Below are 18,104 nucleotides of genomic sequence, written 5' to 3'. Positions count from 1 at the left end.
TTTGCCTCCAACAACATCGTCAGAGCAAGTTTCCTTAAAATGTCAGTTGGTTAAACAAGACTAGAAAAATGTGTACTTTTTGGAGTACACTAAGATTCCAAAGATATTCTTTATGCCACATAGCAGGTGTTGTCAACAGGGGAATATAAAATTCAACTGTGGTATCTAAAGTAACTGTGACATTCAGGGTCATTGTAGTAACAGTGTGCTTAAAGACTAGACAGACATGGACGGGCCTTTAAAGTGTTTTTCACTTATGCTGAAGCCTAAACAAGACCTGAAAATTATATGGAGAGGGGACATGACTGTACCACCAGCCTATCTTTAAAGTAAGGAATGTATTCTAAAACTGAAGGTCCCAAACATCAATGAGTGAAATTACTAAAATTTGGGTTTGTACAGAAATATTATGTCAGCTCTGTTGTTATGAAGATGGAGTGTAAATGAATGAGGTAAATTGTAATGCAGATTGTGGTTGTACATGATTTCCTGCATAGAATTTGGCAGTACTGTGCTGGTTAATCTGGCAAGTGTGATGGCTGCACAGGCAGTCATATATCTCATGTCTTTTGGAGTTTTTAATTCATTTAACAAGAACTGAATTAATATACAGGTTCAGACACATCTACGCTCTTAATCCCTTGACATGTATCTTTTAATATCAAAATAGTTGTTTTAACAAAATTTATCAGGATTGGAGCTATGTACAAGACTAAAACCAATGTCTCACTGTCATTTTTCTTTTGAATACCTGTGACTAGCAGTCTTTAACATTCTCATAATAGAATTTCATCACAGTCCATTCACCATGAGCACAGTTGAGTTGTTAGCATGCTTCAGAAATCCTGGGTTTGAATCTCTAGCCAGATGTTACAATAGACCACAAATTCACACAGCTTTTTCAGTTCATCATAATGTTACGCTACATAACCCATGAAGTTGAAAATCTGTGTGTAAACTACCCAGACAACTTAAACATTTCTTGGTTAAATTTGTATTTTTATTAGTATCAATATTATGCTTTTAAAAATGAATCATCAATATAAAAGACTGGAATACTGAAAAATTAAACAGTTGCCATACAAAGAGGTTTTTTAGAGTATTCTAATGTATAATAGCATAATGACATTCCATTTTAGTGAAATGAGTTCACCTCACCCATACTTATGATGTGTTAAATTTATTTTGGTGTTCTAGTTCCAATCCTTGGTTTGGCAACAAAGATATACATTATTCTGACTGTTCTGGATGAATGTGTTAGCAGGGACTCATGACAATGCTATTGAAACTTGCAACATAACCATATATTTCCATTAATTACAAAATGTATTTCAGCTAGAGAAGTCTGTTGAAGTCTAGGTATCAGAAATGTAAAACTGAAAAAGAGTAAGGTCCATATTACAAATCATTTGTGGACATAAATAAATGAAATAACATGCCCAATGTTCATAGCTGGAGTAATATTTCTCTTCCTGTACTGTTATAATTTAATCCACCATCCTTCTGTCATTAATTGAACCAGAATGAAAATAATGTAATTACACTCACTTATCAATTGTAATAAACTGTTAAGAGTTTGTATAATAATTTAAAGTCACATCCTTATATTCTTCATTATTTCTCATTGTCTTTCTTTTCTTCACCTGTCTTAGTATCACCATTTGTTATTTTAGGCCGGAGAGTCTTCTGCAGCACATGTGCATCAGCTGGTTCAATCCTCTTATAGTAGTGTTCCTTAGTGTCAACAATTTCAAAGCCAAATTTTTTATAGAAGTCTATCGCTCCCTCGTTGTTCACTTGCACGTGTCTGCAAATAAAATGTATTCAAATATTAATTTAACTTACACTGAGTGTCATTTCATTGCTACTGGTATTTAGAATATGTCCCTTTACGAAAATGACATATTACCTTAAAATATGTCAATGATGATCTGGTTTGTGGTGCTGTGTAGATATCAACATTTTGGAGAAACACTGGTATCTACCCACAAATCCACATGGCATCACAACCTACAAGAACATCTTTGCCACTGTTAGAACTCAAATCCTACTATGTACAATCTTCATTACAATGAACAAAAGTATTGTGACATGTTGCGGTTGGCATTGATGTACTCGTTTATAGACATTGTTGTGTCTCTTTATTTTCATTATTGTTTGTTTATAGACGTTGTGTTTACATTGTTGCGTCTGTTTATTGGCATTGTTGCATTCGTTTAAAAGCCGACAATCGGCTTTGAGCAATAGTGTAGGAGGTGAGTGTGGAAGGAGAGTGCGAAGATAGCTGAGCTGTGAATCGCTTGTAGGTGAAGTGTGTTGTAGAATAGATCATTTTGTGTTGTAAAAGACATTTTAGTTTGATTAAATTGATAATTGCTGGAGGACATTGGTCTCTTACAATCCAACCAAGTATTCAGTCGGAAAATCAGATTCGGGGCAGCAGACGTGAATAATCCAGGGTTGACAATCAAGGTCGTATACCGTCCCACGTTACAGTATATACAGCATTTAAAATTATATAAACAAACATCATATGTACTTACAGGAAAATACTATCGAAGTTACCATCAGAATGAACATATTTGAGGACATGTTCTACCATCTTTGAGCCAATGCCAAGCCTTCGATAAGGGTATAGGCACCCTAGAGTCATAATGTACAGGCGTCTTGAGTTTTCTGAAGTGTCAATCCTACAGCACACTGCTCCCACTACAATGTCATTATAGTATGCTGTCAACATTGAGAATGCATTATAGAAACCTAATCATCAACTATATATACTCTCGTAATTCCATAACAAATTTTTATAGTCAAAACTTCATTCAATACAATACCCAATTTAGCTAACTCTCCAGCTTCCAAAACATCTTTGTAAAATTTATCATTGTAAGAGACTGGAAATACAACTTGATTAAGACGTTTAAGCTGCTTTATATTATGTGGAGTTACATCTCCCAACTCAATTTTTGACCTGAAAGTAAAAGACAAGAGTGTATGTCAATAAACATTCAAAACAAGAAACTGAGTATTAAAAAGAATATTGTGGTCCTGATGTTCAGGATGTAGGAGTCAATATACAAGACTTCCACATTTAGGAGGTACCTTAAATACAAAGATTTACAACATATTCCAAGAACAAATCACACTGTCACATCTTAATACCATCACCTAGGTGATTGTCAAATGCCCATGTATATAAACATACTGACACACTACATACGAGTTCTATCTCTATTTATACAAAACACATTCCGAACAGCTTAATACTACAGTAAATACTTGACTGTATTCCGTTAATTAGTAACTGGTAATATAAATTCATAAACTGCAGAGAGTAAGTTGAAAGGAATGTCTTTACCACAACTCTAAATAGACTTCTGCTCGTGTACACACGCTTAATTTGTGGAAGAATTTGCTGTACACTTTTAATCCTGCAAAATAAGACTCCTTTTTGTTAGACTCTGTAAGGTTAGCAATTAGTCTATAAAAGTTCAAACTGTGGCAATCGATCTATACAACGTATACGTACCTTGTCATGATACAAGCGTCCTTTATTAATAACTATGCACACTCTTCCTTTAAGATTATATATAACAATAAAATTTTGAATAAAATTGTAAGAAATGTTCCAAAATATTAACCAATAAAACCATATAAGACAAACCCAGGCCTCATACCCGCCTCGCACCAACAGATGAGTTACCAATCCGTAACAGAATTACTAACTACCGCCAGAATGCACAGTGTGACCAACATACATGACCAAGTATGAGAATGCATACAGCAGAAACGATCCTCCGAAGTACTTTTTTATCACCACTCCTATTAATGTGATTCCCAAGTTTTTAGATACCTTGGTGATCCCTGCTATTGATAACCGTGATACCCTCAAAGTTTAATTGATTTTCTGAACGAAATTTATCATATTAGTCAATGTGAGAACTAAGTCCCCATGTTAGGATCCGCATTAATAATAATATTAGTCTTGTAACAAGCTAGTTAAATTGAAATTTCACTTGCATTTAGAGGATATTAAATAATAACATGGTATGACATGACATGTTCACTATCAAAGTGTATTCGAATTGAAACTTCAAGTAGTATGACTTTCGTATTAACAAAAGTGTCAGCTGACAAGTCTTGTGATCATAGTTGGGATAGTGAAGAGAAGTGGTATGTATAATTTGTTTGCAATGAAATAGGTAGTTTATTTGTATGCATTTCATATTATGGAATATAAATATTGCGTTTTTAAGGGCTGAAATATATTATGTTCAACGATTTTCTCAAATTTTTGTATTATGAAGATTACTAAACGCTGCTCTCTGGCTAAGTGTAATTGTATTTGGATTTAACTGGGTTGTGTGTATGTATGCGATTAAAATAAAGTTGTGAACAGTTAAATTTTATTACCCAGTGGGTTTTTATATAATAAAACATTTTGTATGATGGGTGAGTAAATTGTGCAAATTTGCAGTTTCTGCTTCAGTCTCCAATACTTTTTTCATTTTCATTTTAAGTGTTTCAGTTGCATTATTTAATTTTTTTGAATAGCTGTTGGATCCTTTTCACACTGAAATGGGGAATTCTTATCATGGAATGTAAATAAATTCTGACCCCAGACTTACTACACTACTGACCTACATTTAGTATATAAGAAGTAGTTACACTGTATACAGTTCTGGTAGTTTTAGTACTTTCAGAAGGAAGTATTTGTCTCATTCAGGAATAAAATTTAAGTTTATTATACTTCAAAGGTGAAAGTGCAAAGTAAAGTTTAATTCCAGAGAGAAAAGCCTTACAGGCTAGACCTAACCATAAAGTAGCAGTGTGGTATTACTGCCTCTGAATGTGGTATGAGACTTATACCATGTATTGCACTTCACTGTTTGAGAAAAATCTTAATTAAGATTTGTATAGTTAGTACATACATGAAGTGTGGGTTACAACAGTCTCTTTGCCAAATATGGGACATCCCATCCCTGTAAAACAACACAGTTTGCAAGGTCAAGGTGGAGTGGGGGATTTTTGTTTGGCAACCAAACACTTTCCAGAGCTTGTGTAAGTTGCTTGTTCCTTTATAAAACACGGAGGAATGTGTAGGCCTTATAAAGCATTGTTAATCTGAAAGGTAGAAAAAAAATTGTTTGAGATAACATTATGGTCTTGCCCCCCCTCCCCCCATATCAAATGCAAGTATTTTGAATAAGAAAGAAAAACTGCATTTGCTTGAAATATGTGATTGACCAAACAACTTTTGGCAATGAACTGCTGTATTCAGTCATTAATAAATGATATTTTACAGGATAAAGATGTCACCAAGCCTTCCAAAAATAAAAGACGAAGAGCGAGAGTCCAAATATGGCTATGTATTTGCTGTATCTGGACCAGGTGAGTTGTGTTGCCTCTGTTAATGGTTAAATTTTCACTGAAAATGTTCTTTCAGACTTTGAAACAGGATCCCCTGTGAGTAGTTGTATTTAGATGTTGGACACCATGATGGAATTTAATTTATTTTTGAAGTGAGTGATGTTTTCTTGTGATTGTGTTGTTACAGTTTTAATGTAGGATTTTTTTTCTGTAAATTTTGAAAATAAGGATGATTTTTGCTTTCATGTATTGGTCAAGCACATCAGTGTTATTGAAGTGTGGTCACAGGATATTTTAGTGTAACTCTTATAAAAAATAAAAGGTTTTAGTTTGTTTTAATATATGCATGCTGATAACACTGAAGGCGAGGTGTAACTATGGTTTCTATGTGGAAGATATATCCAACTGAAACTACAAGGTTATCGATGCCATTTACAAGTTTCTTGATAATAACAAAAATAAGTAGTTATATATGAATTCAAACATTTTTCAATTTTATAGGTATTTTGTAAATGTACACTGGTGGCAGTATATTCCCTTCTTTTAGGAGACTTCTTTCAGGTATTTAGATGTGAGTGGTGATACTGAGTTACCTTTGTTCACACGTTATGGTTTATGTTGACAGTGGTTACAGCTGAGCGCATGGCTGGCTCTGCAATGTACGAGTTGGTTCGAGTTGGCTACTTTGAGCTTGTAGGTGAAATCATTCGGCTAGAGGGTGATATGGCAACTATTCAGGTCTGTATTTTACCCGATCAGTTTCACATATCTTTTGTTATTTATGCCTGGTTGTTGGTGGCCAAATTGTTTTTATTAGCATTATGTATTTAATGCTTAATAAGATTTTCCAGCCAGTCAAATATCTCGTCATTGTCCATTCCATAATTCTCACAGCATCATCAAATCACCATAGAGAAATTGTGTTTTTGCATATTATCATCACTGCCCATGATGATATGGTGTGAAGAACACCTTAGGAATTTTATTGTACTCGAAAGAGTCATGTTTCCAGTCATGTTTTCTACTAACGACAGACAAAACAAATGCCTGAAAGTATGCAAGAAATTCCTTAAAGAGGATAGTTGGTAAGTAACCTTACACAAATTCTCTAGGGAATGTGTCTGACTGTCGAGCCTTTTGAAGATACTCTACAGAATATAAGATCTTATCAACAGTACTTACATGGAGGAATCCACTACTTTTTTATGCGCAACAGCCTATTTTCTTTGATTGTGTAGGGTTCCGTGTTCTGCATAAACTTTGTGTGTAAGTTGTTCATGGGTGTTAGATCAGTTGGAGAGAATATTTAGCAGGGAATGAATTTTGAGATTTATGTATTATGAACTTGAAGTTTTGGTGGAGGGCTTGTTTTAAGGTATTGCCACAGCATTCACCTGAAAAGACCAAAGTAAACCACAGGAATCTTGAGCCAAGTTAAATGTTTCCACAGTTGGATCTATTTTGGATGCTGCCAAAATTTGTCTCCCCTAAACTGAACAAAGAAGTGTGACTGCGTTGTTGAGTGCTTTTACCTGAAGACATTTGGTTTTAGTGACTACAGGCATAAATATCAGCACCAAAACTATGTAAATACAATTCAAGCTGTGTGTATAAGATATGCAACTACTGATAATTTATTGTTCAGTGCATGTACAATGATATGTTATAGGTGTATGAGGAAACATCAGGTGTGACTGTGGGTGACCCTGTACTCCGCACAGGAAAACCCTTGTCTGTAGAATTGGGGCCAGGGATTCTGGGTAGCATTTTTGATGGTATCCAGCGTCCCTTGAAGGACATCAATGAGCTGACACAGAGCATATATATCCCAAAAGGTGTGAATGTGCCAGCTCTGAGCAGGACACAAGAGTGGGAGTTTGCTCCTTTAAATGTTAAGGTAATTCAATGTTGTGGCACAAGCCAGAAACTGAAGTGTGTTTTTTAATTGTGTGTCTTTTTATTCTTGCTTCTGAAAGTAAACTACAAGTCTACCTACAATCAGTTGTCATTGGAACTGTATGTTCAGATTTACATATTTTTTGGTGAGAAATTAAGAGAGCAGCTTATACAACTGTCTTGTGTATATATTATAAAATACCTACTTTTAAGGTACTTCCATATGGATCTAAGATATGAAATTCGTTATGTACATCAAAGGTCTTGAGTTAAGTGTCCAGAAAAATGGAATGTCCTTGAGAAATGGCATAGAAATTGTTCGGATATTGTTTTATGTTCCATATCTCCTGAATATGTTAGCAAGAAGATGTGTATGGGACAGAGATGTTTTTCTTTTTATGAGGATGTTCCAGAAACAGTGAATTGTTAATGTACCAACAGTGGGTGCTCTAATGTATGGTTGAGAGAATTTTATCTTTTAAATTGTAAATGCTTAATTGCATCTGCCTTTTCTGTAGGAAGTAACAGCATTCCTGTATATGTGTTGTTAGCCATGTGATGCCTCAAACACGCCTATTCATTCCTTGGTTTACAATTGTATTGGTACCTTTTTTGTAGAGTGCAGCAGAAGTTGATGAGCGGCTTCTTCTGAGTAAAATGTTTACCTGCTGCTGCACAATGTAGTGAAAGTTCCATCCACAGTCACAAAATGTTTTAAGTAAATACACTTTACATACCTGATTACAATAGCTGCTGAAAGTGGTGTCCTCCAAGACTGAAGAATATTATTTCAGTCAATGTAACAAATTGTTTGAATACATTGAAGTTTACCTTCTATGTTTTCAAGAATAATTTTCTAGAATTTGGTCTGTACAGTCTCCAATTGTGTGGATTACAAATTTCCTCACAGATATAAGTTACTTTTATCAGATCCAAGGAATGTGATGGCTATAGTTACTACTGATTATTCACTCTTTGATAATGGTCTGTAAATCCTGCAGTATATGTTTCTTTGTCCCACTGAATATACGTGACTCGTTGGTTCATGTCTTCTCCTTTTGCTAATGGACCCAGTAACTCCAACAGGTATGGTTTGCTGGGAAAAGGTGGATGCGGATACTGTCATTGAAATTTAAAAACATGATTATTATAACATTTTTGTACTGTATTTCACCATGGATTAAAAGAAATGCATTGTTACTGGTAAGGGTTTGTGTTAGTTGATTGAAGGGTACCACATATTTGTATCATAATTCTGTTAATTTGTGTAATGAAATAAAATTTATGATATTACTATATGCCACTGCATGTTTCATACAGTGTAATTACCCTGTACTGTAAAGTACATAATGTCCATTTGATACAAAAAGATTGTTCAGTGTTGAAAGGATATGTGTAATTTTGTGTGAAATGCTTGTATCTTTTTTTATCTCTGATAAGTCTTTAGAAATTGAATTTATAAAATAATAATATTGAAATGTCTGGCCAGCAGCTGCACACAGATTTTAGCAGTTTTCTTTGACTGTTACAGCCTGGAAGCCACATCACAGGGGGAGACCTATATGGGATTGTGCATGAGAACACCCTTGTGAAGCACAAATTGCTGTTGCCCCCACGTGCCAAGGGCACTGTCACTTACATTGCTTCCCCTGGCAACTACACAGTGGATGTAAGTTGTGCAGCTTGTCTAGAAGTCTGATTCGAATGCTGTTTATGATTTTGTCAGTCTTAAAGAAGCTTTTAGTAGACAACTTTTGCCTGCACTTAAAAAGTGTTTGATGAACGTGTATTTTTAAATTATTGTGTATGTACAAATAGAGTATTGGATTTGTTACTCTTGCTACTATATCTGCACATAATTTTTGTTCTGTATTTTTTATCATTAGATTATTGGGTGTTCTTCATTGAGCAAAGGATAACTTATGGGCCTGTCCATGTCTGTCTGTTGAATTTTTCCTGGTAACTAGGATTCCATGTTGACATTTGTACCCTTGGTTGCCCTGCTGGTGTCAAAACTGTGATGAGGCCTGAAGAACACCCTTGGAACTACAGTATATTCCAAAGAGTACATTCTAGTTTGTTTTTTGTATACATAACACAAGAAGCACTTGGCAGTGAAAGAATTCTCACATCATTGCAGGACATAGTATTGGAGACAGAGTTTGATGGTGAACACTCCAAATATACCATGTTGCAAGTGTGGCCTGTGCGTCAGCCCCGACCTGTGACTGAGAAGCTGCCCGCTAACTATCCTTTGCTGACTGGGCAGCGTGTGTTGGACTCGCTGTTTCCGTAAGAGAAGAATATATGTGTATATCTAAGATCTCCAAAGTTTAATTTTCTCTGTTCATATTTAGCTCATATCTCCTTTGCTTTGTCATTGATATTTCATGTTCTGCCCTCAGAATAACTTACTGCTACTGTGGTAACAATTCAAAGATTCAGCACCACTAGTACCTAAGCGTACCATATCCACTTGCCATTCTGCAAATTTCTGTTTGTAAACTCCGTATTAAAGTTGCCTTTCCAGTTGTACAAGTGGACATTTCCCAGGCGGTGTTCTCAAAAAAATTATGTATGTATTCCTCATCTCTCCCTTATTGGCCACATGCCCAGTCTGTCTAATCCTGCTGGGTTTCACAAATGTAACATTACTAGGTGATCTATACAAATTATGGAGTTCTTCATTATTTAATAGCCTAAATTACTCACTTCATCCTCTTTAGCTCTAAGTATTTTCCTGAGATTTTTTCTGGACACAGGTAATTGTGTTCTCTAAAAATTGAGAAATCATTGCTTTGGTGATAGAAGCAGCAAAATGATCCGCTTTGATGGTAAACTTCTACGAGGCTACATAGAACTGCAACCCAGAAGGTGACCATCTTTGAGAGATCATTAGATATGAGGGCATCTCTGTGGTGAAGGTGTCTGCTTTGGTCTTTAAGTTGTGATGCCATGTTGTCCCGTAGGTTGTTACCAGTGTTTCAGAAGAATGTATTACCACTTCAGCACTCTGGAGAGAGGCAATATGTTTCCAATTAAACCTATGTGGTGTAACAACCCAGGAGACCAAAACTGACCTCACAAGATCACACCCATACTAAAAAATGGAAAAAAGTTGTTTTGTATAGAATTAGGGAAGTAGGTGGGATGATAACAGTTTCTCAGCAGAATAACAGCAAGCATTTACAGAATTTATTCTTGTAGTAACTTCATCATGAACCTCATTTTGTTTATTTGTGTTTCTAGAAGGAATGTAAATTTTTAAGTCTTGAGTGATATGTTATGACTTTATTACTGACTTTTGCTTTGTGTCATGCTCATAAATTTAGTCCTCTCTGATGTTCCAGACTTCTTGCTTTTCTGGCTTATAGGAGAATTTCTGCATTATTATTTTTGGTATTTGAATGAGCCCTGTTGTGATGAGTTTTCATTATACCCGGTTTTGCTGCCATCATTTTACCTTGTATTTTTAATCTGTTGAAGGTGTGTGCAGGGTGGCACTACTGCCATTCCTGGAGCCTTTGGTTGTGGCAAGACTGTTATATCTCAATCTCTGTCCAAATATTCCAACTCAGATGTCATCATTTATGTAGGATGTGGGGAGCGAGGAAATGAAATGTCTGAGGTGAGTATCTAATGTCTTTTCATTCTTTTATGATGTTTTTGGATTTTAAGTGTAATACACAACATTTCAAGGTATGATTTGATTATTTCAACATTTTGTTTTTTAGTATTATAACATTTACAAACACTCAGGTTAAATGTCATAAGTTTAATTTCTAACTTTTATGATGATGGTTAGAAAGAAACTGAAGCATGCTGTGGCTATATATAATACACAAATAGTATATAATATAATTTGTTGTATAGATAGAAATATTATCTTTATATAAAATGCAAATTGTTTTAAGTACTTCATGTCATGTAAGTGTGAAAAAGTTAACTGTGTAACTTCTCAGTTCATATGATGCAGAAGACATCAAGCATATTAAATATTCTTAAGTTTGAGAGACACTTCTGAGATATTGTACTGTAGTGGTCAATTTTGGAGATCACAAATACCTGTTATAACAAGTATTTTTCTGAATTTTATAAATTCTCCTTCAACTGTTGTGTCATGGCTTTTGAATTCTTAGATGCTGCATAAAAATTACACAGCATGAAATATCTGGTTAGGCTCAGTTTAAATTTTACGTTGTTCCCTGATTATCTGTATGTCCAAAACTCAGTTGATCTTCTGTCTTTGTATCACTTAGCTTTATTAGGTTGAAACCTTTATGTAGCTTAAGATAATCTTGTAAACAGTATTTGTTAACATAGGTTTGGAAGTATATCTATGCCTCCATAAATAACAACAACAACAACAATAATAATAATAAAAAACTGCAGAAGACCGCCATTTTGGGAACTGCATACATCATTTGGAAGACGCTTTCATAAAATAAAATTATATAATACATGTGGCACTTGCTAAAAACAATATGTATCCCGGAAATAGCTGCTGCCATATGTACCTTAGGGACAAGGTCTGTCTCGGGTACATGGAAGTACATACCCCATAAAGTGGTGAAGAGATGGGATAATAATAATAATAATGCAGCAGTCACTAATGTCCAGTTTTGCTCAGAATTAAATTTAAGCATAAAGATTTACAGTGCATTAAAATCCACTCATCCATAGCAGCAGCAGTACATACCCATAAATAGATGAACATAATAAAAGTGGATCTTCTTTCAATCATTGTGAAATTTGCCTAGGAAGTGCATACATATTGCATGAAAGATTTTCTGAAAAATCACATGGCCATTTCAGAAAATTTGATTAAATGTTTGAGATGTGCTGAAATTTGACTTAGTGACTGCACATGGTTTGCAGATGCGCAGGTCTTGTTATGGAACTCTGCTATGATTGTAACTCTAGGCAAACCAGTGGCTCATTGGTCTGTCATATTATGCAGGTTCTGCGGGACTTCCCTGAGCTGTCGGTGGAGATAGAAGGCGTCACCGAATCTATCATGAAGCGAACAGCTCTTGTTGCAAATACATCAAACATGCCCGTTGCTGCCCGAGAGGCTTCTATCTACACAGGTATTTAGAACTGAATGTTTTGTGACAAATCATTATTGAATACTTTATTGCGTTTAAACATCTCTCTGGAAGCTTGATATCAGACTTTCCTCTTTAAAGTCTGTCCTTTTCACTTTGGTAACTAGTTTTATTTATTCTGCAATTAACAGTGTTAAATGTAAGATATAGTAGTTACCAGACATATTGCAAGCTGCACTCCCTAGTTCCCAGGCAGCACTGGATTCATGCAACTGGTTACCCAAGAAGATTTTATCATATTTTGTTGCTGCAAAAGCTTTAAGTTACATAGGATTGCTAAAATTGAATAGACATTACTCATGACTCGTTACTTGTGTATGGGAAGATTATACTAATGGGGTATCTGTCATGTTACACCTGGCAGCCAAACAGCACTTTGTATGTCTTGCTGTATTGTCATTGCATAAAATTACTATATGATTTGAAATCAAATTCATGCTTACTTTGAATATCTTGTAGGCATTACGTTGTCTGAATACTTCCGTGACATGGGCTACAATGTGTCCATGATGGCTGACTCCACATCCCGTTGGGCTGAGGCTCTGAGAGAAATTTCAGGTCGATTGGCAGAAATGCCTGCTGACAGGTGAGTTGTGTGCATGTGTGCTAGAGGCACAGTTTATTAAGCATACGTAAGTTGAAGCAGAATCCAAGTATATGTAAGTGAAGTTTTTGCAATTTGTTTATATACTTGAGCATGACTACATTACAGTTTAATCTCTCGTCTCTTACTCTTTACCAGCGTTTATTTTGCGATTTGTAAAATCCATAAAGGTTAACTTTTGTCTGATACCTTTCCTGGACAGAATTGCATGAAACGAGGAGATACTTTATTACCATAGGTTTTCACCTTTGCTTTAGAATTACTTTTATTTGATGTTTGACGAAAACTTCTAACTTGAATGCAGTTTTTCTCGCTACATTAAATTTCTCGGATATAACCACAGTGCACGATCACCATATATGTAAATAGTGACATACAAATCATATTTCATACATGATTTATGGGTATGTTTATGCTGTATCTCCAGATCAAATTTCATGTGCCTACCTCCAGTGATTCACTAGTTATGCTGTCCTGCTGCAAAATAAAATTTTCACATTGCCACTATATTTATTATGTTTTATAAAAAAATGTAACATGTCGCATAATGTAATGTTGGTGTGATCTTATATTAAATATTCTTTCCCTTATTAATCAGTACTTGTGACATCTAAGTCTGAGGGTCTGTAACTTTTCAGTGGGTACCCTGCATATTTGGGTGCGCGACTAGCATCCTTTTATGAACGCGCAGGCCGAGTGAAGTGCCTTGGTAACCCAGATCGTGAGGGATCAGTCAGTATTGTTGGAGCTGTGTCACCCCCTGGAGGAGACTTCTCTGACCCTGTGACCTCTGCTACACTTGGTATTGTGCAAGTGTTCTGGGGCCTTGACAAGAAGTTGGCACAGCGCAAACATTTTCCTTCTATCAATTGGTTAATTTCTTACAGGTAATGAGAGATTTTGTGTCTTCTAAAATTTAATTAAAACTTGTAGATACCACACACTACAGCTAGTGAGAGGTATTCATCTGTGATTGTTGATGCTATTTGTTCACTTTCTTCTTCCCATAACTAAAAAGGATATCACAAGTAACTCATCTTTGTGACCAGAGATCTGAAATGAGTGAAAAGTTTGTGTAAGTTGTCGCCATTTCCAAATTATTTCTTGTGTATTACTTAAAACAATCACAACTCATTCTGTTCTATAAAACATACATGATGGAAACAGCATTGGAATCAGTCATTAATACCACACAAATAAATGTTCTTTGCCCTTGGTAATGTTTTTTTAACAACATGCACTTTGCAGACTGTATGGTTTTTAAGCTCATCCAGATCCAAAAGAATAAAAGAGAAACTAAAAATAGTTGTGAATGGGTGAATTGTGGTATGTGTCTGTGATTACAGAACATTATTTACTCTCTTTTAATCCATTGTTCACATTGAATGATGGAGTGCACATTTCCCATCATTATTACAGCAAGTACATGCGTGCTCTGGATGACTTCTATGAGAAGAATTACGCAGAATTTGTGCCATTGAGGACCAAAGTGAAGGAGATTCTTCAGGAGGAGGAGGACTTGTCTGAAATTGTGCAGCTTGTTGGCAAGGCATCTCTTGCCGAGTCAGACAAGATCACCCTTGAGGTCGCCAGATTACTGAAGGATGACTTCCTGCAGCAGAACAGGTATAGTGTAGTCATTTATTTATGCAAAGTAAAGTACGCCATGCAGGCGCTTGTGGGGAGTGGAGGTATAGCTCCTACTCTTTCTTGACCTTGGCACTAGATGGGGGTGAGTGATCAGCCGTGCTTTACCCCCGGGAAAGGACCCCGGTACCCATTGGATAGGAGGCTGGGTGGGCCCCAGAGCCGGTCTGAATGCAGAGGCTAGAGGAAAAATCCTCTGCCCTCGTTGGGGATCGAACCCCGGTCGCCCAGTCCGTAGCCAGTTACTATACTGACTGAGCTATCTTTAGCAACCACATGTTGCTATTCTGAATTCACCTTGAACCTTGTGACAGTTGTGCAGATGAACCCTTGTTTCTTCAGAGAAATGTAATTGGTTTCTTAAAGATATTAATCTGTATCATGAAAATGCAGTGCTTTGGAACTCTAGAAATTAATTAGGATTTGAGGTTTTCATGGCGGTGAGTCTGAAGATGGCTGTCTTCTGGGTTGTTGCACCATGTAGTCTGGTAGTCGCTGGATCTGCGTCCAGTCATCAGAGTGTTGCAAAGCATGTGGCTCCCTCTCAAGAGTAAAGTTGATGGGAAAATGAAAAAATTGGTTGAAAATAAGAATGTAGAGAGATAAAATAAAACATGGGGATTATTTCAAATATTTGTTGAAATTACGCTCCATAGTGTAAGCCAGGATCTGTGTACTGAAGTTTAGAGCGATAATTTGGATCTGTTTAAACAGAAAACTGCACTGTATTCCAACTGAACTGTATTCAGAGAGAAACTGTGCCAGAAATTAAACTTTTTAAATGCTTTCTAAATAGTATTTAATTTGTATATTCTATGACAAAAAAAGTATCTGAGATTTCAGTTGATTTATGTGCCTGTATCTAGAAGTTGTTTGAGAAACATCTGTTTCTAGGTACTGCAGCAAGGTATTTCTAGGATAACACTTGTCAGAAGACTATATTAACCTGTTCATTTGCACTTGCTTAATTAAGGCTCATGTATTTTATGTTAAAATCCCGTGCATTAGTAATGTATCTGTACAGAAGGTTGTGTCCACTTAACACAAGGTTTAGTGGTCTGCAGCTCTAATAAAACTGTTTCTGGTGGTACTATTTTCTTACTGTACCATATTTATTCTTATAAATCTATGTCCGTCACCCCTATTTAAAAAAGTTACTGATTTAATTCTCCTGTTTACATATAATTTTATGCAAATATTTTTCTGTATTTAATACTAATGACCCCATTTTCTTGTATACTTGCAAACATATTCTGTCAAGCTATATCATTGCAGCTTTCTTTAATTTTTGTATGTATTGTACCCTCACTATTCTCCTTTGGATTGTGCCAAATATATCCCAGTCCTATTGCATTTAATTATTCACTCAATTACTTGCCCAGCTTTCAGATTTTAAATTCTTTTAAGGGGTTAATATATAGCCTTCTGTTTCAAGTACTGTCCTAAAACTGGCCTATGTGTAAGGCAGTAGGTTTGCAACAGGGGCATAACACTTTACTATATATATGTTGCTGATACTGTGATCAGACTCGTTCCTGCAGTCTAACAACACAGGAAGAGCTATTTCAAAATAACATGAATTCTTGTGAGGTAGTTGAGTAAATGACATTTGAAAACTTTTTTAACAAAATGGCAACTTTGAGCAGTATGTTCCATAAGCATGTTGTGCTCAAATTGCAACAGTTTCATTGGTATCTGAGCACATTGCTCGCTGACAGATTAAAAGAGATGGATTGATAATAGGAACTTCCCAGCACATGTCAAGTATGTCGCTACCTTGATTTTGTTTCAGCTATTCCCCATATGACCGTTTCTGCCCATTTTACAAGACTGTAGGCATGCTGAAGAACATGATGGCTTTCTACGACATGTCTCGACATGCTGTGGAGTCAACAGCTCAGAGTGAAAACAAGATCACTTGGAGTGTGATCCGAGACAGTATGGGCCAGATACTGTACCAGCTATCCTCCATGAAATTTAAGGTATGTGTTGGTGAGACCTGAGAGTTCTGTTGATACAGGAAGGCAAATTAATGCCCATCATGCACACAATTTAGGTAGCCAAGTTTGTGATTGGTAACAGCAGCCTTTGTGTTGTATGCATAATGTATCTTAATTTTAAGTTTCCTATAATATGTCTGTTCTGCAGAGTTAAAAACAAAATCTTTTTCTCATTTTTCTTAAAAATACGCTCAAGAAAAGCTGTGTATCTCCTCGTAATTTGAGATTGTTTCAAAATTAAATGTCTAGGAACAAGGAAAGAAAGAAAGAAAGAAAATAAGTTTGTGATGAAAGTAAGGGAGGAATAAATTTGGGAACTGCTTGTTATTCAGTTCAAAAACTGTTTCCAAAGCAGTAATGAACAAGATGTGTGGAATAATTATTTACGAGATGTTTTGTGTTGTGATCCGTTGTCTTTACTTAGAAAATAAAACATTACATGAAGAATTCTGTTTTGTCAGGATTTTGAAATTGAGAAAATTGGAACAGTTGGATATGTAGCTTCAATGGAGTACAGAACTTAGTGGTGTTACATCTCTTGAAAGGAGACTACTTTGAAGACAGATGTTGAAGTGGATCTTACAGAAGTTCAATTTGAGGACATGAATTGGTTTACTTGAACCCATAGATTCTGTAACCATAGGTAATTGTGGATTGCCCATGCACCTTGCCATGTATTTTATGGCAGTATTCATGATGAAAATGACATCTTAACACAGTAATTCTTATATTCTTTTTGCAGTCTTGCTAATATTTCATAAAAAAATTTCAAACTTGTAACATTATCACAATTCCAGTATTGCACTCAACAGAGTGAAGGTGATGATGTAACATGTCTTTAGGCCCCAATTAAAGAAATATTTGGTAAGGAAATTATACCTTAGAACAATCCAGGATGCAAACTAAATCATCACTAAATTTATTTTCATTTTGTATATGATATATTTTTTTGTTGACAACAGGATCCAGTGAAAGATGGAGAAACAAAGATTAAGGCAGACTTTGAACAACTTCATGAAGACATCCAGCAGGCATTCCGCAACCTTGAGGATTAAGTGAGATCTGGCGGCAGTGTCTTTCCATTCCTTGTAATGTGCATTTACTCTACGATACTTATCAGCTTGTAGACCATGTACCGTAGTCCACATCGTAGTATAAAGCGTATTCAGTGTACATTTCCATGTCAGAACTTGTGCAAATGGGTGGAGGTTTTGTCAGTTTGTTATTATCATGTTGCATTCCACATAGGAGATTTGTTTGAGTTAGTTGTGGTGCCGGTCACATCACAGTATTATGTGTACAAATGTCATCAGTCTTGTGTAAAGTAATGTACAGATGTAAGTAAAATAAAATATATGTAACTTCATATGATGGGATTCACCTTGTTAAAGACTTCTCTTTTCTTGGTTTAGAAACTTACAGTACGTGAGACTCGTTTAACAAGGCAGCACACTTGAATATGAAGACTTATCATCTTTG

General features: G+C 35.7%; 2 protein-coding genes across 4 annotated transcripts; one reads left to right on the top strand and one right to left on the bottom strand.

Moving 5' to 3' along the window:
- Nucleotides 1–1,282: 1,282 nt before the first annotated feature.
- On the bottom strand, nucleotides 1,283–3,817 carry san (Probable N-acetyltransferase san). 2 transcript variants are annotated; one of them, XM_022057849.2, is made up of 4 exons: nucleotides 3,530–3,817; nucleotides 2,835–2,971; nucleotides 2,544–2,730; nucleotides 1,283–1,807 (listed from the first exon to the last, which is right to left on the bottom strand). In XM_022057849.2, exons 1-4 carry the CDS (start codon nucleotides 3,535–3,537, stop codon nucleotides 1,615–1,617), a joined length of 525 nt encoding a protein of 174 aa, XP_021913541.1. In that variant the 5' UTR covers nucleotides 3,538–3,817; the 3' UTR covers nucleotides 1,283–1,614. The 2 variants fall into 2 exon arrangements, with proteins under 2 accessions (XP_021913541.1, XP_021913542.1); XM_022057850.1 differs by having other exon boundaries at nucleotides 2,544–2,709; nucleotides 3,530–3,814.
- On the top strand, nucleotides 2,242–17,991 carry LOC110826824 (V-type proton ATPase catalytic subunit A). Of its 2 annotated transcripts, none has more exons than XM_022057848.2 (13): nucleotides 2,242–2,302; nucleotides 5,306–5,391; nucleotides 5,996–6,108; nucleotides 7,040–7,267; nucleotides 8,798–8,935; nucleotides 9,407–9,558; nucleotides 10,753–10,894; nucleotides 12,227–12,356; nucleotides 12,834–12,960; nucleotides 13,617–13,865; nucleotides 14,398–14,604; nucleotides 16,418–16,607; nucleotides 17,588–17,991. In XM_022057848.2, the coding sequence occupies exons 2-13, from the start codon at nucleotides 5,313–5,315 to the stop codon at nucleotides 17,678–17,680; spliced, it is 1,848 nt and encodes a 615-aa protein (XP_021913540.1). In that variant the 5' UTR covers nucleotides 2,242–2,302; nucleotides 5,306–5,312; the 3' UTR covers nucleotides 17,681–17,991. The 2 variants fall into 2 exon arrangements, with proteins under 2 accessions (XP_021913540.1, XP_021913539.1); XM_022057847.2 differs by lacking the exon at nucleotides 2,242–2,302 and adding an exon at nucleotides 4,020–4,173.
- Nucleotides 17,992–18,104: the final 113 nt, after the last annotated feature.

The sequence above is a fragment of the Zootermopsis nevadensis genome, unplaced genomic scaffold, assembly GCF_977971745.1.
Source record: "Zootermopsis nevadensis isolate Lab colony 2312 unplaced genomic scaffold, Znev_1.0 Znev_ptg000020l, whole genome shotgun sequence".
In the NCBI taxonomy this organism is placed as follows: domain Eukaryota; kingdom Metazoa; phylum Arthropoda; class Insecta; order Blattodea; family Termopsidae; genus Zootermopsis; species Zootermopsis nevadensis.
This window is presented reverse-complemented; position numbering and strand designations above follow the sequence as displayed.